This window comes from Oncorhynchus clarkii, chromosome 9, assembly GCF_045791955.1.
Source record: "Oncorhynchus clarkii lewisi isolate Uvic-CL-2024 chromosome 9, UVic_Ocla_1.0, whole genome shotgun sequence".
In the NCBI taxonomy this organism is placed as follows: Eukaryota; Metazoa; Chordata; class Actinopteri; order Salmoniformes; family Salmonidae; genus Oncorhynchus; species Oncorhynchus clarkii.
In genome coordinates, this window is record NC_092155.1 from 54,971,167 (window position 1) to 54,998,899 (window position 27,733).

The following is a 27,733-nucleotide window of genomic DNA, read 5'->3' on the forward strand; positions in this document are numbered from 1 at the left end:
ACACACACACATATAAACACACACACACAGTGGGGCAAAAAAGTATTTCGTCAGCCACCAATTGTGCAAGTTCTCCCACTTAAAAAGATGAGAGGCCTGTAATTTTCATCATAGGTACACTTCAACTATGACAGACAAAATGAGGGGGAAAAAATCCAGAAAAATCACATTGTAGAATTTTTAATGAATTTATTTGCAAATTATGGTGGAAAATAAGTATTTAGTCACCTTCAAACAAGCAAGATTTCTGGCTCTTACAGACCTGTAACTTTTTCTTTAAGAAGCTCCTCTGTCCTCCACTCGTTACCTGTATTAATGGCACCTGTTTGAACTTGTTATCAGTATAAAAGACACCTGTCCACAACCTCAAACAGTCACACTCCAAACTCCACTATGGCCAAGACCAAAGAGCTGTCAAAGGACACCAGAAACAAAATTTTAGACCTGCACGAGGCTGGGAAGACTGAATCTGCAATAGGTAAGTAGCTTGGTTTGAAGAAATCAACTGTGGGAGCAATTATTAGGAAATGGAAGACATACAAGACCACTGATAATCTCCCTGGGGCTACACGCAAGATCTCACCCCGTGGGGTCAATATGATCACAAGAACGGTGAGCAAAAATCCCAGAACCACACGGGGGGACCTAGTGAATGACCTGCAGAGAGCTGGGACCAAAGTAACAAAGCCTACCATCAGTATCAGGGACTCAAATCCTGCAGTGCCAGACGTGTCCCCCTGCTTAAGCCAGAACATGTCCAGGCCCGTCTGAAGTTTGCTAGAGAGCATTTGGATGATCCAGAAAAAGATTGGGAGAATGTCATATGGTCAGATGAAACCAAAATATAACTTTTTGGTAAAAACTCAACTCGTCGTGTTTGGAGGACAAAGAATGCTGAGTTGTATCCAAAGAACACCATACCTACTGTGAAGCATGGGGGTGGAAACATCATCGTGAGATTTTGAGTGAAAACCTCCTTCCATCAGCAAGGGCATTGAAGATGAAACGCGGCTGGGTCTTTCAGCATGACAATGATCCCAAACACACCGCCCGGGCAACGAAGGAGTGGCTTCGTAAGAAGCATTTCAAGGTCCTGGAGTGGCCTAGCCAGTCTCCAGATCTCAACCCCATAGAAAATCTTTGGAGGGAGTTGAAAGTCCGCGTTGCCCAGCAACAGCCCCAAAACATCACTGCTCTAGAGGAGATCTGCATGGAGGAATGGGCCAAAATAGCAGCAGCAGTGTGTGAACCTTGTGAAGACTTACAGAAAACAATTGACCTCTGTCATTGCCAACAAAGGGTATATAACAAAGTATTGAGAAACTTTTGTTATTGACCAAATACTTATTTTCCACCATAATTTGCAAATAAATTCATTACAAATCCTACAATGTGGTTTTCTGGATTTTTTTTTCAAATTTTGTCTGTCATAGTTGAAGTGTACATATGATGAAAATTACAGGCCTCGTCTTTTTAAGTGGGAGAACTTGCACAATTGGTGGCTGACTAAATACGTTTTTGCCCTACTGTATACACACACACACACACACACACACACACATATATTCAGTCAATAAAAAACAAGGGTCATTTAAGATTAATTTATTGAAACTGTAATACACTACCGTTCAAACGTTTGGGGTCGCTTACAAATTTCCTTGTTTTTGAAAGGAAACCTTCTAGGCAGAGTTCCAAAGAAAAAGCCATATCTCAGACTGGCCAATAAAAAGAAAATATTAAGATGGGCAAAAGAACACAGACACTGGACAGAGGAACTCTTCCTAGAAGGCCAGCATCCCAGAGTCGCCTCTTCACTGTTGACGTTGAGACTGGTGTTTGCGGGTACTATTTAATGGAGCTGCCAGTTGAGGACTTGTGAGGCCTCTGTTTCGCAAACTAGACACTAATGTACTTGTCCTCTTGCTCAGTTGTGCACCGGGGCCTCCCACTCTTTCTATTCTGGTTCGAGACAGTTTGCGCTGTTCTGTGAAGGGAGTAGTACACAGCATTGTACGAGATCTTCAGTTTCTTGGCAATTTCTCGCATGGAATAGCCTTCATTTCTCAGAACAAGAATAGACTGACGAGTTTCAGAAGAAAGTTATTTGTTTCTGGTCATTTTGAGCCTGTTATCAAACCCTCAAATGCTGATGCTCCAGATACTCAACTAGTCTACAGATTGCCATTTTTATTGCTTCTTTAATCAGAACAACAGTCTTTAGCTGTGCTAACATAATTGCAAAAGGGTTTTCTAATAATCAATTAGCCTTTTAAAATTATAAACTTGGATTAGCTAACAACTTGCCATTAGAACACAGGAGTGATGGTTGCTGATAATGGGCCTCTGTACACCTAATGTAGACATTTCATTTTTAAAAAATCTGTAGTTTCTGGCTACAATAGTCATTTACAATATTAACAATGTCTACACTGTATTTCTGATCAATTTTTCTTTCAAAAACAAGGACATTTCTAAGTGACCACAAACTTTTGAACGGTAGTGTAAATACGCTCAGTCTTTATCAAACTACTGTTTTTGCATAATTACAGTGTGGAACCTGTTAATGCCGATTCCAATTCTAAATGCCACTTACAGTTCGCAAAGTAGGGTCGTTACTGACGGTAGTTACCACAGCCACAAAGTCTTAAACCCTCCTGTTTCTACAAATTTGATTAGAAAAATTCTGATTTTAAACCTAACCCCTAACCTTAACCACACTATCAAACTTTTTCCTTTTCTTAAATTAATACCAAAAAGCAAATGTTTTTTCCATGAATTTGTACGATTTAGACCATTTTTACTTTGTGGCTGTGGTAAGAAGTGACAACCACAAAATTATGCAATTATTCGAAAACTGCAGCTCATTGTTGGAACACATTTTCCCCACTGTCAACCAGTCCATTTAGAATTTTTGATTCAACTGTCATCATTTGGCAAGGAATGTGGCTTGTGTATCATATCAGTTAGATACGTTTTATAGGCATTTATTTCAGTAGCACGTGGGTGTAGAGGGAGCGGTAGGAACGCAATTGAGTGAGTGAGACACAGAGGGGAAAGGGTGAACTGTGTGATGCTTGGCTTTTCTTATTTTTTTATTGTGTCCCAGAAGACAGATAGAGATAGGCCGTTACCTGTGCCAATTAGCTATCTAGCATACTCCGAACACCTGTGTGTAAGTTAAATAGGGAGGAAGTGAAGCTCGTCAACTGGAGGCACAGTTTATGGACCTGTGCAAAACTGCTACAGTAAGTTTATATTTTTTTAATTGTGTAAACAACAATTCCGACACTGTGATTTAACGCATAGAATATTTATATATTCCTTAAATCCATTATTTTACTTTTAGGTTGTGTGTATTGCTAGATATTACTGCAATGTTGGAGCTAGAAACACAAGCCTTTCGCTACACCCGCAATAACATCTGCTTGTGACAAATAAAATAAAAATTATAAACATATGATGATATGCACATATGCCCCATTTCATGCCGGCGCAAAATAATCTTTCCAATTTAAAAATATACACTTACTGCAGCAGTTTTTCACAGATCCATACACTATGTGCCTCCAGTTGACGAACGACACTTCCTCCCCACATTCAAAACAACTGGGAACCCTGAAAAATAAAGGTCAAATCATGATGTCATTGATCTTCAGGTTGGAAAGTCAGAGCTCTAGAAAGAGGCATGCGTTTCGGAGTTGGAATTCCAAGTTGGATGACTGTTCAAATCGTTTTTTCCCCGAGTTCCCAGTTGTTTTGAACACATTGAAGTCAGATTTCCGAGTTCCATTTGTTCTGAACACGGCATAACACACAAGTGTTGGGAGCACAATAGATATCTAATTAGCACAGACCTACATCTTCAGTCTGTCTTCCGTAAACAAGTGCTGTAAAGTGGCGATACGGCCAAGTGGGAACACCAACCCTACCTAACAAGATGTGAAGTAATTTACGTTTTGTTTTGGGAAAATTATTTCTCGCTGATATGAAAGATATGTTCTAGGGATGCACGATATAACGGTAAGCATATCGGAATCGGCTGATATTTGCTAAAAATGCCAACGTCGACATTGGCCCGATGTCTACTTTAACGCCGATGTGATGTCAAAGTTGATATGCATACCTATATGACGTAGATAGATGATGTAATGACACCATGAAAAATACAGCACTACTCAGTACAAAAGCAGAAAAATACTAAGCATACACTTCCAACAACTCAACAAGTTCAAGTCGAGCAGTCATTTGAAAGAGTAAGAACATTTCAGGGAGAGAACTCAAAGGCGAAATCCAATAACGCCAAGATAATGTCATTTATTGCCCTTGACAATCAACCGTTCTCTGTCGTGGATGATGTTGGCTTTCGCCGACTGGTCAAGCACCTCGAACCCCGGTACACCCTACCAAGTACAGTGCCTTGCGAAAGTATTCGGCCCCCTTGAACTTTGCGACCTTTTGCCACATTTCAGGCTTCAAACATAAAGATATACAACTGTATTTTTTTGTGAAGAATCAACAACAAGTGGGACACAATCATGAAGTGGAGCGACATTTATTGGATATTTCAAACTTTTTTAACAAATCAAAAACTGAAAAATTGGGCGTGCAAAATTATTCAGCCCCTTTACTTTCAGTGCAGCAAACTCTCTCCAGAAGTTCAGTGAGGATCTCTGAATGATCCAATGTTGACCTAAATGACTAATGATGATAAATACAATCCACCTGTGTGTAATCAAGTCTCCGTATAAATGCACCTGCAATGTGATAGTCTCAGAGGTCCGTTAAAAGCGCAGAGAGCATCATGAAGAACAAGGAACACACCAGGCAGGTCCGAGATACTGTTGTGAAGAAGTTTAAAGCCGGATTTGGATACAAAAAGGTTTCCCAAGCTTTAAACATCCCAAGGAGCACTGTGCAAGCGATAATATTGAAATGGAAGGAGTATCAGACCACTGCAAATCTACCAAGACCTGGCCGTCCCTCTAAACTTTCAGCTCATACAAGCAGAAGACTGATCAGAGATGCAGCCAAGAGGCCCATGATCACTCTGGATGAACTGCAGAGATCTACAGCTGAGGTGGGAGACTCTGTCCATAGGACAACAATCAGTCGTATATTGCACAAATCTGGCCTTTATGGAAGAGTGGCAAGAAGAAAGCCATTTCTTAAAGATATCCATAAAAAGTGTTGGTTAAAGTTTGCCACAAGCCACCTGGGAGACACACCAAACATGTGGAAGAAGGTGCTCTGGTCAGATGAAACAATGGCAACAATGCAAAATGTTATGTTTGGCGTAAAAGCAACACAGCTGAACACACCATCCCCACTGTCAAACATGGTGGTGGCAGCATCATGGTTTGGGCCTGCTTTTCTTCAGCAGGGACAGGGAAGATGGTTAAAATTGATGGGAAGATGGATGGAGCCAAATACAGGACCATTCTGGAAGAAAACCTGATGGAGTCTGCAAAAGACCTGAGACTGGGACGGAGATTTGTCTTCCAACAAGACAATGATCCAAAACATAAAGCAAAATCTACAATGGAATGGTTCAAAAATAAACATATCCAGGTGTTAGAATGGCCAAGTCAAAGTCCAGACCTGAATCAAATCGAGAATCTGTGGAAAGAACTGAAAACTGCTGTTCACAAATGCTCTCCATCCAACCTCACTGAGCTCGAGCTGTTTTGCAAAGAGGAATGGGAAAACATTTCAGTCTCTCGATGTGCAAAACTGATAGAGACATACCCCAAGCGACTTACAGCTTTAATCGCAGCAAAAGGTGGCACTACAAAGTATTAACTTAAGGGGGCTGAATAATTTTGCACGCCCAATTTTTAAGTTTTTGATTTGTTAAAAAAGTTTGAAATATCCAATAAATGTCGTTCCACTTCATGATTGTGTCCCACTTGTTGTTGATTCTTCACAAAAAAATACAGTTTTATATCTTTATGTTTGAAGCCTTAAATGTGGCAAAAGGTCGCAAAGTTCAAGGGGGCCGAATACTTTCGCAAGGCACTGTAGGCACTATTTTTCAGATGTTGCCCTACTGGAATAACACAGTATTGTTGAAACGCACATCCAGTCACTACTATTAGCTTCACAACTGACATTTGGACCAGCGATGTCAGCCCCATGATCATGCGAAGTCTGACAGCACAGTGGGTCGACGAGGATTTCGTACTGAGGAAAGCCGTATTACATGCTCAAGAATGTGCTAGTTCTCATACTGCTGCTGCCATTTCAATGGCATTTGAGAACATGTTTGAAACTTGAAAACATGAACACACTCCTAGCTCCATTCAAACAACTGACTCGAGAAAAAAGCTCATCAACTGTGTCTGCAGCAGACGTGATACCCTCTGTCATGGCATTGAAATGCCTGCTCAAAACTGCCGACACAGACCATGGGGTTAAAACTTGCAAATGTATTCTACAAGGGGCTGTGAACAAGCGATTTGGTGGCATTCTCGCTGAGCCTCTTCACTGTGTCGCCACCATACTCGATGCTAGGTACAAGAACCGCTACTTCGATACAGCCAAGAAACAGGGTTTATGTGAAATGTTACAGACGTAGCTGGACAAGATGGAAACGGCCAGTGACAGTGCGTTCCGAGGAAGAAAGGCCACGGACAGACAGAGCTGATTTATTTATTTAATGACGCAAGTCAGTTAAGAACAAATTATTTTTTACAATGACAGCCTACCCCTGCCAAACTCAGACGACACTAGGCCAATTGTGATGAAATCCCGGTTGAGACTGAACAAATGAACAACGTAACAGCACAGGAAGTAAGTGAAAAAAAATGGTTTTGACTATGTTTTACTGGTAATGGGGACATACATCAATGCCAACAAAATAACGTTTTGGTCAGTGTGTGTGTGTGTGTGTGTTTTCAACCATTTAACTGTACTAGAATGCTTATGGCCGCTAAAATTTTAAATATTGGTTATCGGTATCTGGGTTTTTTTGGCAAGGAAAATATCGGTATCGGCCAAAAATGACATATTGGAGCATCCCTAATACGTTCCTTATGTTTCCAAAAGAGTAGCACAAGCGATGCGTGTAAATGTTTAGAGCAAGCGTCAGGGATCTTAACAAAACTCACCTGGTCTGAAGATACAATTTTTGTCTATGAATGGCGTAGTTTACACAGAGCCAATTGTGGGCGAATGTAATGACTGAAAACCCTACATGTGTAGAATTGGTTTTGAGAACCCAGGGTTACATAAATTGTAGAGTAATAATATTACATTGTATTGCACTCTAAACGTATTTCACAGATCCCTTGACCAACATCTTTTAATGTGTTGTTGGTACTAATATTCATTTAAAAAATGAAATGTAAACTCAACAAAAAATAAATGTCCTTTTTTCAGGACCCTGTCTTTCAAAGATAATGCGTAAAAATCCAAATAACTTCACAGATCTTCATTGTAAAGGGTTTAAACACTTTCCCATGCTTGTTCAATGAAACAAACAATTAATGAACATGCACCTGTGGAATGATCGTTAAGACACTAACAGCTTACAGACGGGTCCCTGCTCATCTGCGTGAACGTGCCTTAGGCATGCTGCACGGAGGCATGAGGACTGCAGATGTGGCCAGGGCAATACATTTAAATGTCCGTACTGTGAGACGCCTAAGACAGCGCTACAGGGAGACAGGACAGACACCTGATCGTCCTCGCAGTGGAAGACCACATGTAACAACACCTGCACAGGATCAGTACATCCGAACATCACACCTGCGGGACAGGATAGCAACAACTGCCCGAATGATACCAGTAACGAACAATCCCTCCATCAGTGCTCAGACTAGAGGTCCACCGATTAATTGGGATGGCCGATTAATTAGGGCCGATTTCAAGTTTTCATAAAATACAGATTTCCGATTGTTTGGACACCGATTTCGCCGGTTTTTTTTTACACCTTTATTTAATCTTTATTTAACTAGGCAAGTCAGTTAAGAACACATTCTTATTTTCAATGACAGCCCACTGTTCCTAGCCTAACTGCCTGTTCAGGGGCAGAACAACAGATTTTCACCTTGTCAGCTCAGGGGATTCGATCTTGCAAAATTAGTTAACTAGTCCAACGCTCTAACCACCTGCCTCTCATTGCACTTCACGAGGAGACTGCCTGTTACGCGAATGCAGTAAGCCAAGGTAAGTTGCTAGCTAGCATTAAAGTTATCTTATAAAAAACAATCAATCAATCATAATCACTAGTTAACTACAAATGGTTGATGATATTACTAGTTTATCTACCGTGTCCTGTGTTGCATATCATCGATGCGGTGCGTGTCGTTGCTCCAATGTGTACCTAACCATGAACATCAATGCCTTTCTTAAAATCAATACACAGAAGTATATATTTTTAAACCTGCATATTTAGCTAAAAGAAATCCAGGTTAGCAGGCAATATTAACCAGGTGAAATTGTGTCACTTCTCTTGCGTTCATTGCACGCAGAGTCAGTGTATATGCAACAGTTTGGGCCACCTAATTTGCCAGGATTTTACGTAATTATGACATAACATTGAAGGTTGTGCAATGTAACAGGAATATTTAGACTAATGGATGCCATCTCACAGCAAGAACTGGCAAATCTGGTGCAGTCCATGAGGATGAGATGCACTGCAGTACTTAATGTAGCTAGCTGGTGGTCACACCAGATACTGACTGGTATTTTGATTTTGACCCCCCCTTTGTTCAGGGACACATTATTCCATTTCTGTTAGTCACATGTCTGTGGAACTTGTTAAGTTTGTCTCAGTTGTTGAATCTTGCTATGTTAATACAAATATTTACACATGTTAAGTTTGTTTATATTGTTTTATCTGGAAGCATACCCCATGCAGTACCTCCGTGGACCCATAGCTGTGGGAAGTAAGGGTGCTGCAGCACCCAATGAAAAATGAGAATAAATAAATAAAATAAGCATAATTTAAGTAGTGCACCGGGCCTTTAATAGTCCTGTTTAAGCAACCGACATAGCAGTCTGCAGCGCCAGCACCCGTTGACAAAACTTTCTCAGCACCTCCCACCACATCATCCGCAGCGAAAGAAATCGCAGAACCCCCAAAACTACTTCCTGCAGCTATGCACGGACCTCACTTTGAGAACCCCTGTTCTGAGTCATCAAAGTTACTCAACCCATGTCTGGAAAATAGTCTTCATTAGTGAGTTGCTTGTAGTTAAACAATGATATACACTCGACATTAAAGGCAATACTGCCGGGCACACGTTTGACAGTGCACGAATGTAATAAGTCAGATCCACATAGCGATTAAAATGCAGGAGTGGTGCAAAGGTCGGTGTAGTTAAAGTAGCCTGTATCTTCATTTATATAGGAACCACAAATAAATATGTACAAGCCAGTTTACATTGGCAGGTTACATATGAATACATAAAGCAGAAATATTATAAATATTCCTAATGCTGCCTCTGGCATCCTCGTTCATCACGTTTTCGCTCATTTTACACAAGACCAAAAGCTAGCTAAAACGGCATAGTTGTCTGGCAAGTATCTGACGTTAGCTAACTAGTTTACTATTTGACAAACTAGCTAGCTACCGTTACTGTAACATTAACTGACAAGCCAAATTCACCAGCTGATTAGCTATAGTAGCTAGCTAAAAGTGAATGTGCTTGTCTCAAATAGCCTACTCGTGAAAATGCTCATTTATTGAATGAATGAACGCGCTGTTCATTGGTAAAAAATATATATATTTATATTTAAAAGGCTATTAAACTCAGCTTGTAGATGCAGTAAATGTTGGAATTATCTTACCAAGTGGTGGCACCTAGTTAACGTTAGTTATGAAATTCCGATTTCTGGTATACGAGTTCCAAACAGTCGCTAGCATAAGGATACCACGGTTAGTTAGTTACCACAGCCACAACGTAAAATTGCTATTGTAAAAATGTATAAAAACAAAAATAAGCTTTTTGGTCCTAATTTAAGGTTATGGTTGGGCTTTGAGTTAGCAGTGTGGTTAGGTTACAAAACTGATTTTAAGACGATATTTATTTTTAAATAGGCGGGGTCTATGCATTTGTGGCTGTAGTTACAAATGACGACCGGACACCACCCCCGCTTGGTGGACTTTCAATTACTTTCACGGAGTTTAGCGATGGCTCGAGCCCACTGTCAAGACGACAACTCCGCCGCAGCACCATTTCCAAATTTCAAATAACACAGATGTCCCTGAATGTAGTTTTGAATAGATAATACATGGACCAGGCGAATGTACATGTTTATAGTAGAGGTTGGATACGTTTGTATTGTCTTTGTTTACAATGTCTAATGCATTGATTAGTGGCTTGGGGAGTCATTATGCCCCCTTGTGGCTAAACATTTTCCTTGCAACCTCATCAAGGGTGTGTTCAATATGCAACGTTTCAATGGTTGGGATGAATGCAGAGTTTGCAAATCTTTACTGGTTTGCGAATGCAAAGTGTATTTTAAGCCGCTGTGCTAAAGAAAACTAAACAAATCATCGTACAGTGTTCAGCACCATCCCTGTTCTAAAACATTCACGATTGACTATTATTATGATATTGACTGGACCCGTTTTCAAACAAGTACGGGCATGTTATGCATGCTGAATACACCTCAGAAAGACGTCAGACATATACACTTGTAAGCGGAACTGTGGCGTTATGGTTTGCACACCGCCATTAAAACTCAAAAAAATATGTGGCGTGAATACGTTTGAATTTAGCAGCCAATGTGGGCCTGCTTGCTGAGATGTAGAAACATCAAGAACACGATTATCTAGTTACTATTTCACTTAAAAATGGAAGAGATACGGTGAGTTTATGAGCGCGACTTATTAACATAATTACAATCATCGATGTAGTGTTAGTTTAGTGACAGGATGTGATTTGAGTTCCGTTTCCAACATTCTTTCGTTTGGTGTGTCCATTGCCAGAAGATACCGACCCTACCGTTACGCTTGTTTACACTGAGCTGAACTGGGGTCGGAACTCTGTCATGGTTACATTAATGCCATGTCAGAAACTTGGGCATTTCTGATTTGCTAACCTAGGGGGTTAGAGTCAGATCCTGAGTTTCCCACTTATGAAGTATCAGAATCAACCAGGTCGCAGTTGCAAATGAGAACTTGTTCTCAACTAGCCTACCTGGTTAAATAAAGGTGAAAAGAATGGGAAGGTCTACACACAAACAACTTCAGTTAATTTTAATCGGAGGTCTCAAGTTTCAGACATGACTTGATTGCGGCATAAGACACTTGGAGCAGGTGCAATATATAGGTCAGAATATGTACCTCACTGCAGGGATGGGATATGCCACTGTACTCCAAGTTTTACCTCTGTCCACACAGCTCCATCGAGAAGATTGAAATACTGCTAGTTTTCCTGGGAAACTGACCTTTTCGTCCTCATGCTAGCTAGCAGTAGCCACAGCAGCCATTATGGAATGGCATGTTGCATTGAACAACAAAGGTGCTGATACTGCCGTTCCAAAATGGCTGCGGTGGCTCTTTTAATCCGACTTCGATACCGAAGTGACTTTTTCGTAACAGGTTAGGAAAAGGGTTAGGGTTAGAGAAAATGCTCTTCTAACCTGCTATGAAAATCACTTTGTATTGAAGTGGCGTGAAACATGTGTCCTGACAAAAGGGCAGTTTTCTTGGAAAACTAGCAGTATTTCAATCTACTCTATGTATCAGTGTGGATAAAGGTACAATTTGGAGTACAGTGGCATATCCCATCACTACATTTAGGTATGTTTTCCAAACCATATCTCGTAAACCCTATGCCATGGCTGTCTGTCACCAGATCTCAACCCAATTGAACACATTCTGAAGCGGTACCTGAAACAGCATTTTCCACCACAATCAAAAGAAAACACAAAATGGAATTTCTCATGGAATAATGGTGTCGCATCGCTCCAATAGAGTTCCAGACACTTGAAGGGTGGCAGGTAGCCTAGTGGTTAGAACGTTGGGAGTAACCGAAAGGTTGCTGGATCGAATCCCCGAGCTGACAAGGTACAAATCTGTCGTTCTGCCCCAGAACAAGGCAGTTAACCCACTGTTCCCCGGTAGGCCGTTATTGTAAAGAAGAATTAGTTCTTAACTGACTTGTCTAGTTAAATACATTTAAAAAATAGAAAATATAATCTATGCCAAGGTGTATTGAAGCTGTTCTGGCTTGTGATGACCCAACACCCTATTAAGACACTTTTATGTTGGTTTACTTTATTTTGGCAGTTACATATATCTCATCATGGATCTATGAATATGACAAATTATTATGCGTATATCAGCCATTCAATATACATTTGAACCTAGTAATTAATATCCACATATTTTTCTATTTTCAGTCCACTGTTGAGCAATCAGCCTTGGGAGGGCTCAGATCTCCCATCCCCAAACCTGAGACCAAGGCACCAGGAACTGATCCCAACGCCATGTGGCCCGGTCAGAAAACATCCCAATTGTTCTCCTTATACACAGAGTAGACATTGTCACATTTATCTGTTCTAGCTGTTGCTTGAATTGGGAACCAGAGTCCAATTCCGTTCAACATTCTTCCTGCACTGTTGTGTCACTCAACTCTGTAAACATGTTTCTCTTATCACATGAATAAGAATGTAGGCTACATGTTCACAGCATAAGAAGAATGTTCCTTTTTCCTACTCAGAAATTTGCACCCATTTTGATTGAATAGGGCCCTAGGTGTCTGCGTGTAAAGAAAGTTTATATGCTTGGCTTTCTCCCCACAGATAAAGCCTTGGTCAGAGCTGTCATGCTTGGTGAAGCTTTACTTCTGCTTCACCATCGCCTCTCTACTGGCACTATTGGCCCTCACACTGACAAACATCTACAGGCAAAGCATGGCAACGTACAGCTATGAGGACGACTTCACTGTATCTCTCATCCAACTGGTTGGAATTTGTAAGTGGCATGTCTCACATTAGTGGCAATAGCAACAGAGTGCCAACTCCTTACTGTGTCCAGACATGAACACATTATGAAATATTCAGAGAAAATAAATGTAATCCCCAATTCTGATCACCCCATGTCAGCATTCTTCTATGGTTAAATCCTGATTATGCCACCTACACCAATACTGTATCACACACAGTCTTCTTTATGTTTCTCCAGTGTTCTGCATATACTACATCACCAGGGGAATCCTGCAGGAGAACAGGCAGGAGTTGATAGTGTTTGTCCTCAGTGTGTTGGTGGTCATGATGCGCTCTGTGGTCAACTTCATGGTGCTCCCTCTCCAGGATAGAAAGGACCTGCTTCTGGTACGCTGCATGTGGACTGACAAAATTAAACCAACTCCTATGTCTAATCCAGGGTCATGTTCAGTACGGTATACCGTAGCAAAGTGTTTCGCAACAGAAAACAACAATCTGTGTTCTCATTGGACAAGTTCAGGTACTACCTCCCTGTTTAAAAACATATTCTCCCTACGGAACACGGCTCAATTGTGACCAGACGTGATTGTGCATGTGCTTATGTCACAGGTGCTGTTTGAATAGCTGAGGTAGTGAATCAGTGTCTGTGCTTGTGTGGTAGGTGCGGTTTGTGTGCATCCTGTGTGTGGGCATGGTCCATGTCCTGTGCGCCACTCTGCTCATCCAAAGGCCTAACATGATGGCCTTCCGGGTGGGCGGAGCTCTGGAGAGCTTCCAGGAGCAGTACTTCCTGATCAACCTGTGCTTCTCCATGGTCACCTTTGACCTACAGGCCCAGGTACCGCCACATTCCACATGTGTCATAATACATTTCTGACACACAACAACCATTTTCTTCCGACAGATGGCGTCATTCTAACACGTTGTGTTGCCTTGACATTGAGCATCTTTGGTGCAGATATGTATGATTGCCTTCAGGGTATTTTTTTGTATTTATAAGGATCCCTATTATTCCTGGGGTCCAAACAAATGAAGGCTAAAATATAACAGTACATATAACATAATTATACCAGTGCATATCCACAATGCATTTCTAATATCACCGTACAAGCGTGTGTGTAGAGTGAGTGTGTGTGTCTTGTCACAGTCCAAGGTGTAGTTTTATGGTTTTTAAGCCTGATTTTACTGCTTGCATGTTACTTGATGTGGAATAGAGTTCCATTTAGTCATGGCTCTGTGTAGTACTGTGCATTTCCCAGATTCTGTTCTGGACTTGGGGACTGTGAAGAGACCTCTGGTGGCATGTCTTGTGGGGTATGCATGGGTGTCTGAGCTGTGTGCTAGTAGTTTAAACAGACAGCTCGCTGCTTTCAACATGAAAATACCTCTCACAAAGACAAGTAGTGATGCAGTCACTCTCCTCTACTTCGGGCGATGAGAGATTAACATGCATGTCATTGATGTTAGCTCTCTGTACATTTAAGGGCCGGCCATGCTGCTTTGTGCTGGGCCAACTGTAATTTGCCTTTGTCCCTCTTTGTGGTGCTTGACGATATGACTGGGCAGTAGTCCAGGTGCAACAACTCGAGCCTGTAAGACTTGTTTTGTTGATAGCAATTTCAAGAAATCAGAGCAGTTCTTTCGTCCTATCTTAGCTACCATTACATCAGTATGTTTTGACCATGACAGTTTACAATCCAGGGTAACACCAAGCAGTTTAGTCTGCTCAACTTGCTCAATTTCCACATTCTTCATTATGCAATTTAGTTTAGGTTTTAGTGAATGATTTGTCCCAGATATATTGCTTTTAATTTTAGAAATATTTAGGACTAGCTTATTACTTGTCACCCATTCTACAACCGACCTCAGGTCTTTGTTATGTGATGCAGTGATTTTACTTGCTGTGGTAGCTGACGTGCATAACGTTGAGTCATCAGCATACATAGACACACAGGCTTTACTCAGTGCCAGGTCAGTAGGAAAGATTGAAAAAAGGGCCTAAACAGCTACCCTGGAGAATGCCCGACTCTCTACATTGATTGTTGGAGAGGTTTCCATTAAAAAACACCCTCTGTTTTCTGTTAGACAGAACTCTCGATCACAATATAGCAGGGGATGTAAAGTCATAACAAAAAAGTTTTTCCAACAGCAGATTATGATCGATAATGTCAAAAGCTGCACTGAAGTCTAACAAAACAGATCCAACAATCTTTTCAATTTCTTTCAGCCAATCATCAGTCATTTGTGTAAATGCTGTACATGTTGAGTGCCCTTCCCTATAAGCATACTGAAAATCAGTTGTTAATTAGTTTACTGTGAAATAGCATTGTATCTGGTCAAACAATGTTTTCCAAAAGTTTACTAAGGGATCGCAACCGGTTGATTGGTCAGCTGTTTGAGCCAGTAAAGGGTGCCTTGCTGTTCTTGGGTAGCGGAATGACTTTTGCTTCCGTCCAGGTCTGAGGGCTCACACTTTCCTGTAGGCTTAGATTGAAGAGGTGGCAATATAGTCCGCTATCATCCTCCATCATTTTCCATCCAAGTTGTCAGACCCAATAGCTTGTCATTGTTGATAGACAAGTTTTTTTCTCCTCGCCCTCACTAACTTTACGGAATTCAAAATGATAATGCTTCTCTTTCATAATTTGGTCAGTTATGCATTGATGTGTTGGTTCAGAATTTGTTGTTTGCAAGTCATGCCTACGTTTGCTAATCTTACAAATGAAAAAAATAATTAAAGTAGTTGACTATCAGTGGGTTTTGTTATGAATGAGCCATTTGATTCAGTGAATGATGCAGCAGAGTATGCCTTTTTGTCCGAAATTTAATTTAAGGTGCTCTAAAGGTGGTCCTTTTTATCAGGGCCATTCATACATCAGGGTCTTTGGGATGGAGCTGTACTAGATTTATAGTTGGAATAATCTGTGGCTGGTTTTTCTGTTTCTTTGTCAGCTGTGCCTTTGCATACTGATTATGACGTCAGGTACAACTATGTCCTTCACGAACAGCATCATCCTGGGATTTGGAGTGGTCTGGGCCTGCCTTACCGCAGCCATGGGGGCTATCGCAGTGAGTAACAAGTATCAAGAGAATAAAATATGTAATTTAATAATTAGTGTGCACTGCACAAGTGCATAAACAGTAGAACATAAATCACAATGAAATACTACACCCATAAAGTATGTGAACTCAATTGAATGAAGGATGGTGGAAATAATTTTTAGATTGTAAGCACCTATGAAGTGCATACATCATGTAAAACCGGTTTATCTGTCCTTTGTTCCAGGTTTTAAAAGAAGCCAAGCCGCTGGTTTGGGTCTTTGTTCTTCTTAATGTGCCGGAGGTGGCCTACTTCGTGTACCTGATGTACAGGGTGAGCTGTGAAAGCCAGTGGTTGAACTGATCTCAAATCAGATCTTTAGGGAAAGTATGGTGAATGGTTGCTCTGAGATGGACTTTGTGGTCTTCTGATTTCAGATCAGTGTACACTGGGGGCAGGATAAGACGTATACACTGGAGGCCGCTGCTGTGACTGGAGCGGGGATCTCAGTGCTGATCAAAGGCGTGCTTTTCTGGTCTCTCTTCCGATTGGCGCGCAGCTTCGGCCAGGGCCTGAGGGAGAGGAGTGAGTAGATTACTGCCTGTATTTTTTCCTTCACCTGTTCCACTGTATGTTTACCAGGAGTCAATATACTCAGGCTAGACTAGAACAAGGCACATAGACGACACAAACATTCCCCCAAAAAATTGACACATTGAAGGAGCATTTGTATTAACACATTTTTGTTATGGGCACAGTAAAACAGTCTTTCCAAGAACTTCTGACTGAAATCATGAAACAGACCTTCAACTACAGTTGAAGTCGGAAGTTTACATACACCTTTGCCAAATACATTTAAACTCAGTTTTTCACAATTCCTAACATTTAATCCTAGTAAAAATTCCCTGTTTTAGGTCAGTTAGGATCACCATTTTATTTTAAGAATGTGAAATGTCAGAATAATAGTAGAGAATGATGCCGATGTTTATTTAGTTATGGATCCATAACGAATTACTATGGGAATAAATATCAGAAATATCCTCCAATCCTCTATATGTAATTATTGGCGGAGAGTCACGTCATACTGTAGGCGACATGAGTCTCCACTAGTGTTGAGTAATGTGCTGTTAAAAGTTGTGTACGTCTTATTTAAAGAGTGTAATGAAGTTAGAAGCAAAAGGATTTGAAGCAATAGCCTACAACTATTTTAGCACAGTTTTGCGCTGCTCTGAGACAAGCATGGGGACTGGTCTTAATAAATCAATGAGACTTTTATTTTCACTGAATCTCCGTTTGGGTATTGGTTAGACTAGAGTTAGAAAATGAGGGTGTAGAAATGTTATGCTATTAGTGTAACCTTTATTTGAACTAGGCAAGTCAGTTAAGAACAAATTCTTATTTACAAGGACAGCCTACTCCTTCCTCCCCAAAGGGGAATTGAACCCTGGTCTCCCACGGACACTGGATTTTAGCTAAATAGCCAGTACTGTACTCCCGACCGTCACGTTGTACAGCGCCATATTTTCCGTTCCATTCCAACGGAAATCAAGGGTTTTTCGTTTTCCTTGGAACAGAAACTCCATAATATTAATCAAATTAATCCCAAACTCTAGTAGTAATTGGAACGGTAGAGACAAATTATGTGACATTGTGGTTACAAGATGCTGTGTTTTTATTTACAGTAGTGATGGACAGCTGGTGGCATTTTGAAAACAGGTTTTCAAACACTTGTAGCCTGATTAGCAGGACAATAGACTCTTTTTGCCCAGCTACTGTAGGTGTGAACATCCCCGTACATGCAATGTATTCGATGCTTATGTACTCTGATTGCTACATTTAACTCAAAACAGTACAGTATTTTGTCATCAACATCTTGATGCTTTCATGAATAAAATAATAATTACTCTTTCAAAATTGGTATGTTTATTTAATTATGGATCCATAACGAATTACTATGGGAATAAATATCTTTAAATTACAGAAATATTGGAACAAAGTTGTCTAATGAAGGTAAACATTGTTGCTTACTGGAAAATACTCTTTCAAACACACGGTCACGTTGTACAGCGCCATTATGGCTATTAGCAGGGCTATATTTTGCCCTTTATGGGTGGCGCACAATTGTCCCAGTGTTTCTTTTCCTCTAAAAACATAAATGTTTTAGCCTTAACAAATATTACTTTGGACTTTATTCAGATTTATAATCACTCTCTTTTGTTTTTTTGAAAACGTAATAACCTCATATCATTATATATTATCAAGTTGATGACACAGTCATATAGCCGGCACCTACATAAAGCTGAGTGACTCACTCAATCATGGCTTTGGATAAAAATAAATAAGTACCGACATTCTTTCTGATAGTCTTTTAATAAAGAAATGTTTTGATTACCTTACCTGGACACCATGTACAGTATTATAATAGCCCATTATGGGGCTATTAGCAGGACAATATACTTTTACCAACACCTCTCTGTATTTTGATACTTTGTGGATGGGGGCTCCCGCAGTGTAAAATGCATTGCTACAGATGCAGGTTCGATACCCGTGCCGGCCGCCACCGGGAGACATCGGCCATCGGCTTTTGGTTTTAATTTAGAATCCTCCAATCCTCTATATGTGACTCTCCGCCAATAATTGCGTCATATTTTTCGATATACTGTAGGTGACATGAGTCTCACTAGTGTTGAGTAATGTGCTGTTAAAAGTGGTGTAGGTCTTATTTATTTAAAGAGCATATTGAAGTTAGAAGCAATAGGATTTGAAGAAAAAGCCTACAACTATTTTAGCACCATTTCACGCTGCTCTGAGACAAGCATGGGGACTGGTCTTGATAAATCAGAGATTTTTATTTTCTTAATCTCCTTTTGGGTATTGTTAGACTAGAATTAGAAAATTAGGGTGTAGAAATGTTATGCTCTTAGTGTAACCTTTTTATTTAACTAGGCAAGTTAGTTAAGAACAAATTCTTATTTAAAAGGACCGCCTACTCCTTCCTCCCCATCGGGGAATTGGGCCCGGTCTCCCGCGGAGTTTCTTTATTTTTACTATTTTCTACATTGTGGAATAATAGTGAAGGCATCACAACTATGAAATAACACATGGAATCAGTTAAGAACAAATTCTTATTTACAAGGACAGCCTACTCCTTCCTCCCCGATCTCCCACGTGCCCGCATTCCCTAGTACAGCCATTATTGAAGTCTATCAAATGCTTCTCAGAGATAGCACTAGCACTAACTAGCATTAATGGTAACAGTGGTTCACACTTAAATAATGTGCCATAGAATACTGCAACTTTTAAAGGAGGAACCACTGTAAAGCCAATTTATGCTTGCTCCAGTGATGCGATCCGGAGGCTCTGTACAGAGGGCGTGATGCAACTGCAAAGCCCCCGTAGCCTTGCAGAGGCCAAATCGAGCTCACGGAGTACCGTACGCTTCCCAAATGTTTTAACAATGCAGAGGACTCCGTATAGCTCCGCATTGACATGATTGGTTGACTGTAGATGGGGGCGGGAGGTCCTGAATAAAACAAACTTCCTTGACAACTTCCTTCACAACAGCTCTGTGAAGCATGAATGCAGAGGCTGTATCACCGTAAATGCTGTACAGCCAATGCAGATGTCAGATTGACCATGCAGTGTTAATGAACAAAATAACTATGGGGTTTATGTGCATGGCACAGCCATATGGGCTACCCAGACCAGTAACATAATTAAACTCAAATATGCCATTCTATTATTTCAAAAATACATTTTATTAGTCTTATGTTTCTTAGGAGATGCCTAAAATAAATACATGGGACTGTGTGAATTAGGTTCTAAAAAACATTGCCAGATACAGTGGGGCAAAAAAGTATTTAGTCAGCCACCAATTGTGCAAGTTCTCCCACTTAAAAAGATGAGGCCTGTCATTTTCATCATAGGTACACTTCAACTATGACAGACAAAATGAGGGAAAAAAAATCCAGATAATCACATTGTAGGATTTTTAATGAATTTATTTGCAAATTATGGTGGAAAATAAGTATGTGGTCAATAACAAACGTTTCTCAATACTTTGTTATATACCCTTTGTTGGCAATGACAGAGGTCAAACGTTTTCTGTAAGTCTTCACAAGGTTCACACACTGTTGCTGCTATTTTGGCCCATTCCTCCATGCAGATCTCCTCTAGAGCAGTGATGCTTTGGGGCTGTTGCTGGGCAACACGGACTTTCAACTCCCTCCAAAGATTTTCTATGGGGTTGAGATCTGGAGACTGGCTAGGCCACTCCAAGACCTTGAAATGCTTCTTACGAAGCCACTCCTTCGTTGCCCGGGCGGTGTGTTTGGGATCATTGTTATGCTGAAAGACCCAGCCACGTTTCATCTTCAATGCCCTTGCTGATGGAAGGAGGTTTTCACTCAAAATCTCACGATACATGGCCCCATTCTTTCCTTTACACGGACTAGTCGTCCTGGTCCCTTTGCAGAAAAACAGCCCCAAAGCATGATGTTTCCACCCCCATGCTTCACAGTAGGTATGGTGTTCTTTGGATGCAACTCAGCATTCTTTGTCCTCCAAACACGACAAGTTGAGTTTTTACCAAAAAGTTCTACTTTGGTTTCATCTGACCATATGACATTCTCCCAATCTTCTTCTGGATCATCCAAATGGTCCCCCCGTGTGGTTCTGGGATTTTTGCTCACCGTTCTTGTGATCATATTGACCCCACGGGGTGAGATCTTGCGTGGAGCCCCAGATCAAGGGAGATTATCAGTGGTCTTGTATGTCTTCCATTTCCTAATAATTGCTCCCCACAGTTGATTTCTTCAAACCAAGCTGCTTACCTATTGCAGATTCAGTCTCCAAGCCTGGTGCAGGTCTACAATTCTGTTTCTGGTGTCCTTTGACAGCTCTTTGGTATTGGCCATAGTGAAGTATGGAGTGTGACTGTTTGAGGTTGTGGACAGGTGTCTTTTATACTGATAACAAGTTCAAACAGGTGCCATTAATACAGGTAACGAGTGGAGGACAGAGGAGCTTCTTAAAGAAAAAGTTACAGGTCTGTAAGAGCCAGAGTTCTTGCTTGTTTGTAGGTGACCAAATACTTATTTTCCACCATAATTTGCAAATACATTCATTAAAAATCCTACAATGTGATTTTCTAGATTCTTTTTCACATTTTGTCTGTCATAGTGGGAGAACTTGCACAATTGGTGGCTGACTAAATACTTTTTTGCCCCACTGTACATTTCTTTAGAAGGCAACATACCGTAAATCTGTCTGTAAAGAGTATAAGACGAACTAACCCGAGTACTTTGTCTCTCTCTCTCTCGCTCTCCAGTGTTTTCATCGGACAAGCAGTAAAGTGCCGTCATGAGAAGGAAGTGGCTACGGTTACACAGGATGGATAAGCAACAATTTCTACATTTTGTAACAACTCTCTGGCTCTGACCAATGTTTGAAGTTAGGAACTAGAGGGAAATGCACTCAAATGGGCATTGGACCGGTCTGTTTTTACTGAAGATGATTTCACTGCAAGTGCCTTCGGAAAGTATTTAGACCCCTTTACTTTTCCCACATTTTGTTACAGCCTTATTCTAAAATGGGTGAAATAAAAAAATAAAAATCCTCAGCAATCTACACACAATACCCCATAATGACAAAGCGTAAACAGGTTTTTAGAAATGTTTGCTCATTTATAAAAAATAAACATCTTATTTACATAAATATTCAGACCCTTTTCTATAAGACTCGAAATTTAGTTCAGATGCGTCCTGTTTCCATTGATCAACCTTGATGTTTCGACAACTAGATTGGAGTCCACATGTGGTAAATTTGGATTTGGAAAGGCACATGCCTGTCTAGATAAGGTCCCACAGTTGACAGTGCACGTCAGAGCAAAAACCAAGCCATGAGGTCGAAAAAATTGTCTGTACAGCTCCGAGACAGGACTGTGTTGAGACACAGATCTGGGGAAGGGTACCAAAAAATGTCTGCAGCCTTGAAGGTCCCCAAGAACACACTGGCCGTCATTCTTAAATGGAAGAAGTTGGCTGACCGTCCAAAATGAGCAATCGGGGAGAAGGGCATTGGTCAGGGAGGTGACCAAGAACCCGATGGTCACTCTGACAGAGCTCTAGAGTTCCTCTGTGGAAATGGGAGAACTTTCCAGAAGGACAACCATCTCTGCAGCACTCTTCCAATCAGGCCTTTATGGTAGAGGGGCCAGACAGAAGCCATTCCTCAGAAAAAGGCACATGACAGCCTGCTTGGAGTTTGCTAAAAGGCGCACAAAAACTCTCAGATCATGAAAAACAAGATTCTGGTCTGATGAAATGAAGATTGAACTCTTTGACCTGAATGCCAAGCGTCACTTCTGGAAGAAACCTGACACCATCCCGACAGTGAAGCATGGTGGTGGCAGAATCATGCTGTGGGGATGTTTTTCAGTGGCAGGGAGTGGGAGACTAGTCAGGATCAAGGCAAAGATGAACGGAGCAAAGTACAGAGAGATCCTTGATGAAAACCTGCTCCAGAGCACTCAGTATCTCAGAATGGGGTGACGGTTCACCTTCCAACAGGACAACAACCCTAAGCACACAGCCAGGACAATGCAGGAGTGGCTTCGGGACAACTCTCAATGTCCTTGAATGGCCCAGCCAGAGCCCTGACTTGAACGACGCTCCCCATCCAACCTGACAGAGCTTGAGGATCTGCAGAGAAGAATGGGAGAAACTCCCCAAATACAAGTGTGCCAAGAAGACTCAAGGCTGTAATTGCTGCCAAAGGTGGTTCAACAACATACTGAGTAATGAGTCTGAATACTTATGTAAATGTTACATTTCCATAAAATAAAAAAAAACACAATTTGACCTTTTCCTTTATCATTATAGGGTATTGTGTGTAGATTGAGGAGGGGGGGGGGACATTTAGTCAAGTTTAGAACAGGGCTGTAATGTAACAAAATGTGGAAAAAGTCAAGGGGTCTGCATACTCTCCGAAGGCACTATAAGTTACAAAACACTGTAAACTAATTATTTTATAATAGCTGATGAGCACCACTGATTAATTTGTGAGTCAAAGGGTTACTTTTATTACATTTTACCTACTTCTAGAGGATTCATCTCAGTATGTTGGATAATGCTTACCCTTTAATGTGCCTACAACACGTACAGTGAGATGTTAAGTTCTTTGGAGTCTGGAGAACCAGTTTACAAGGCCAAATGCACAATGTAACTTCTGAAACAGCTACTTCTGAAACAGCTACTGTATGTAAATCAATGCAGATATTCTGTACAACAATTATCTTTTTAGGGTCACTTTGCTTTTACCATAATTATGAACGGATTATCACTTTTACCTTATTATTTAAAGTGTGCTTGTTGTAAAATAAACCAAAGACAATGTTCAGTGGCATTCAAATACATCCATTGGAAATTGTGCCCTGTCTATGAAATGGTTTATTTGAGAGGTTTTATACTGCTAACTTTTTAGTTTTCTGTTTTGGTGAACAATATTTATAAATTTCATATACAGTAGTATATTGCTATGTATTAACTACTTTTGATATGTCCATTGTCTATGCACTGCCCAAAATATCTTAAGTTTCATTAATCGTTGTTGAAAGACTGAACATCTTTATAGGTTTTCGCTGCACTTTATTGATTGGTTGACAACCCATTATCGTGTTTTTGTAAACTGCAGGTTCTCAATAAAATGATGAAATAAGGGTTGCAGTAAACTCCTTAATTATAATTTAGGAAGAGAAGTGAACTGCTGGGAAAGACCATACTTCCTCAAATATTCAAAAAGTAATAAAGCTGTCTTTTTCCTTGTTCTTAGTCACTTACAAAAAGAGGGGTCAAATTAATCTGACCTCAACATGCATGAAAAACAATAACGCAGCATTTGAATATTTCAACAAGGTATCACCAAACAAAAAAAATGAACACAATTCATTGGCTCATTAATATATTACTATGTATTAACTACTCAACATTTCCATTTTAAATGCACTGTTAGAAATGTAATAGTCTTTATATTGGTTAAAAGTTGCTCACATTGCTGAAAGCCAGTTAACACATGATTATCTATTTGGTAATTGCAGTAAGCTCCTTTGTTGCTTAATAAAAAATTTAAAATTAAGGAAGAGACACCACTGCTGTGAAAGATATTACTTCCTCAAATTGTGGGTTCCATTTTTCTTTGTTCCTGGACACACACATGAAAGGGGTAGAATTCATTGGATGACAAATGCAGCACATTAATGTTTCAACAAGGATCACAAAATAATACCAAACCAATTGAAAATGAACACATACTGACAATAGATTGGCTCTCTTTATTTATTAAAGTGCTCTGGAAAAATATAATTTATTTCAGAAACAATATTTACAAAGTGATAGGCTCTCAGAGTTGGAGAAGTCTACAAAACAAAGTTTAAAGTGAGAATAACTGACATAGAAAGAACAATAGGAATAAGGTCCTTCATCCAAAAGGTCCCACAAAATATATCACATTGGGGGAAGTTTATATGATTGGCATGATTTCAGTGCAACTGGTTTGTAAGGCAAAGTTCACAACTGCCTTTACTTCAGGAGAGAAAACACTGTACTCTCTCTGAAAAATAAAGTATAGTAGCATACAAAGACAAATGGATTTCTTCCAGATGTTTCCAAACTATATCTCCCTAACAACTGAAGGGACTGCCATTAACTTGAAAAGACTCCACTCCAAATTCCATTGAAAGAGGACATTTGTTTTTCTACTTTGAGAAAATAGATATAGTTAAACTGACTTACTGTACTAATCATATACATATCAATATACAAAAATGTACCAGAGATTTATATTTCAGCAATGATAGTGTAAACTGGTTAATAAATATATCAAGCATCATAAATGAGAAAATAAGGAATGATTGATTGACTAGAGTTACCTGGTCCTCTTGCAGGGTGTGGTGCGCTGGTATCCACAGAGCTTAGACCAGTTTTTCCATCAGGGGAAATTTCACTTGCCCATCCAACACACACAATGTACGTAGTAAACTCGTACACTATAATTTGTCCGTAAGATAGAAGAAAAACCCTCACACCATAACATTTGATCAAGTCGGTATTTCAGAGCTTGTCAATAAGTGGGGTGAGTGTTGCAGTCTCATTTGGTAAGGCAGGCCACTACCTTGTAAAATCTGAATGCCTTCAATCTCTCAGCATACTGCAATAACAGTCAGACACCATAGGTCAGGGGTTGACAACCCTGGTCCTGGAGTGGCACAGCAGGGTTTAGGTCCATCCAGACACTACACCAGAATCTACTCATCACCTCACCAACTGAGCTAATTATTCAATATCATTAATGGGCTAAAGTCCACCTACCTGGCCTCCCATGTCTAAAGCAAAAACAAAACTCAAAAACCTGGGGTGGTAAACCCTGTAGACTCACAATCGCTTTGATTGTAAACAATAGAATTACAATGGAATCACCTTATGCATCCCACTTGACTATGAAACGAATAACATAGTAGAGCTATGGCTTTATAGTGAAAGGCTATGAAGACATCGAGTTGTGGTCTCATCTCACCTGGAATGGACTTCAGTTCTTAATGTTCGTGCCATACTCTTTTGACATTACACCCGGTCAGACACCACAGCGTTGTTGTTGTAGACAGAGTAGTTAAGATACGCAACATTAATGTAAGATTAACATTTGTACAAGCCATTTGAGAAGCTTGAATATGAGGAATACTGAAGATATGGTTATGTTACACCTGCACTAAGATGTAAATACGATTTAAGAAAATGAAAGTTATGTAAACCTTCATTGATTATGATAATATAATTTAACAGTTTAAGGCACAATCTATACATTGATTTCATTATTGCAGAGTAGAAGCAATTCTGCTATTCCTGAAGTAGTAATAATACAGGGATTGTATCAAAAGGTCAATCATTACTATAAAATACATTTTCAACTCCATATCACCAGGAACATTGGTTCTTGATAAAAGTCCCCACTGACAACAGTCATTATATCTGTGTTATATGTTGAGAAGCTTGGGGTTGATCCGTAGCTCAGTATTACTTTGTCTCACAGGTTAACTTTAACCTGGATTGTTTTCAGTCAGACATGAGACAATCTGGTTGTTGGCATAAAAATACCATTTCAACAATCTTTTTAAAAGGGTGTGAAATTCTAACAGTAAGGGATGATCTAGAACCAAAACAAATTCATCTCTGGAGGATGTTGATTGCAAATTGACCTGATGGAATCCAACTGAAGTCAAAGGGTGCGTTCCAGATATAGGATCGCTATATCATTTTGCCGTGGTATGTTAAACACTTTTCCAGGTATTGTAAAGATCGAATTTGATTTTTGAAGAACTGCGCAGAATCTGTGCATCTGGAATGCACCCAAAATGGTGTACTATGAGAATGGTGTCACGGGGAGGCGAGGTTGTTGGCGTCAGAACACGTCCTCCTTGGAGCTAAGGTAGTTCTGCTTCTTTCTCACATTCCAGTGTAAACATTGTGCCAGGCTCTCGAACCAGTCGTTCACGGGATCCTGGAAACAGATGGAGGGAACGGGGAAGCAGGAAGTAGTGATGGTAATGCTGGAGATGAAGAAAGAAAAAGACAAAAGAGCAAACGTCACAGTCAATCAGGTATGAGTGGGAGGCATGCAAGGTATTCGCAACCCCCCCCCCCAAACAATGACGAAAGAGACACTTGAAACTGGCTGACTAACTTCCTAAAAGGAGTCCTCTGTTACTGGTATATCAATGGTCTGCCAGCATTTCAGTGACAAGGAAGATAATTATCTCTGGCTGCATGAAGGAAAACCACTACAGAACATCATGTGATGTGCAATTTTTGTCTCGAGTACATGAAACTGGTCAATTCTGTGTATTTAGGCACCTTGCGGGAGTTAGATGAGCTTTGGGTTGAGTTCATCAGGCTATCTTCCATGTTTATCAGCTTTTGTTTGGTGGTATTTTGACTAGGGGGGAGGTTGCGATGACTGAGGGGCCAAAAGGTCACGCACTTGTCTCCATGGCAGATCTCTTGTCTCTTCCTCCCATCGAATGACACCCAGGCTGTATTCCTGGAGTCACGTGACAGCATGATCTGAGCGTGACAGACGGAACAGAAGATAGGAATCCAGATGAACGACGAGTTAAAGACAACAAAAGTCTAGCAGTAAATGTCAGTGTGTATTATAAGCAATGTCCTTATTGCCATGCATCACCAGTGACTGAAAGAGTACGCATTGTGGTAGCTGTGTGTCAGACTGGTCATTGGTTACCTTTGTGTACTGTTCTTTTTTAAAATATATATATTTTTTAATTTTACCCCTTTTTCTCCCCAATTTCGTGGTATCCAATTGTTGTAGTAGCTACTATCTTGTCTCATCGCTACAACTCCCGTACGGGCTCGGGAGAGACGAAGGTTGAAAGTCATGCGTCCTCCGATACACAACCCAACCAAGCCGCACTGCTTCTTAACACAGCACGCATCCAACCCGGAAGCCAGCCGCACCAATGCGCCGGAGGAAACACCGTGCACCTTGGTTAGCGCACAGCCCGCCACAGGAGTCGCTGGTGCGCGATGAGACAAGGACACCCCTACCGACCAAGCCCTCCCTAACCCGGGCGACACTAGGCCAATTGTGCGTTGCCCCACGGACCTCCCGGTCGCGGCCGGTTACGACAGAGCCTGGGCGCGAACCCAGGAACTCTGATGGCACAGCTGGCGCTGCAGTACAGCGCCCTTAACCACTGCGCCACCCGGGAGGCCCTTTGTGTAC

General features: G+C 40.7%; 3 protein-coding genes across 10 annotated transcripts in view; 1 reads left to right on the forward strand and 2 right to left on the reverse strand.

Moving 5' to 3' along the window:
* LOC139416581 (solute carrier family 35 member E2A-like) overlaps positions 1-10,023 on the reverse strand; it is a 27,403-nt gene extending 17,380 nt beyond the window's left edge. Inside the window, exons 1-2 of one of the 2 annotated variants that reach the window (XM_071165415.1) lie at positions 9,793-9,999; positions 3,530-3,615 (exon numbers count right to left, since the gene is read on the reverse strand). The gene's annotated coding sequence lies outside the window, so the exon portion shown is untranslated. Of the gene's footprint in view, positions 1-3,529; positions 3,616-9,792 lie in introns of both variants that reach the window. The other variant, XM_071165414.1, reaches the window with a different exon arrangement.
* Positions 10,024-10,630: 607 nt separating this feature from the next.
* Positions 10,631-23,656, forward strand: LOC139416582 (uncharacterized). 2 transcript variants are annotated; one of them, XM_071165416.1, is made up of 9 exons: positions 10,631-10,815; positions 12,355-12,451; positions 12,757-12,928; positions 13,139-13,287; positions 13,562-13,738; positions 15,853-15,969; positions 16,187-16,273; positions 16,378-16,525; positions 21,270-23,656. In XM_071165416.1, the coding sequence occupies exons 1-9, from the start codon at positions 10,802-10,804 to the stop codon at positions 21,290-21,292; spliced, it is 984 nt and encodes a 327-aa protein (XP_071021517.1). In that variant the 5' UTR covers positions 10,631-10,801; the 3' UTR covers positions 21,293-23,656. The 2 variants fall into 2 exon arrangements, with proteins under 2 accessions (XP_071021517.1, XP_071021518.1); XM_071165417.1 differs by lacking the exon at positions 13,562-13,738.
* Positions 23,657-24,249: 593 nt separating this feature from the next.
* The window catches only part of LOC139416588 (NAD kinase-like), a 41,028-nt gene continuing 37,544 nt past the window's right edge, over positions 24,250-27,733 (reverse strand). For 4 of the 6 annotated variants that reach the window (XM_071165431.1, XM_071165434.1, XM_071165437.1 and 1 more), the window contains 2 exons: positions 26,845-27,054; positions 24,250-26,540 (listed from right to left, as the gene is read on the reverse strand). In XM_071165431.1, the coding sequence (XP_071021532.1) occupies positions 26,415-26,540; positions 26,845-27,054 (336 nt within the window). In that variant the 3' untranslated portion in view covers positions 24,250-26,414. The remainder of the gene's footprint in view (positions 26,541-26,844; positions 27,055-27,733) is intronic. The other 2 variants (XM_071165433.1, XM_071165435.1) reach the window with 1 other exon arrangement.

Bases quoted from the DNA above. Each gene is read 5' to 3' on its own strand.
- LOC139416582 (XM_071165416.1), top strand. The intron at 12,929-13,138 runs GTAAGTGGCATG...ATGTTTCTCCAG, and splicing joins CATCCAACTGGTTGGAATTT to TGTTCTGCATATACTACATC. The intron at 16,526-21,269 runs GTGAGTAGATTA...CTCGCTCTCCAG, and splicing joins CCAGGGCCTGAGGGAGAGGA to TGTTTTCATCGGACAAGCAG.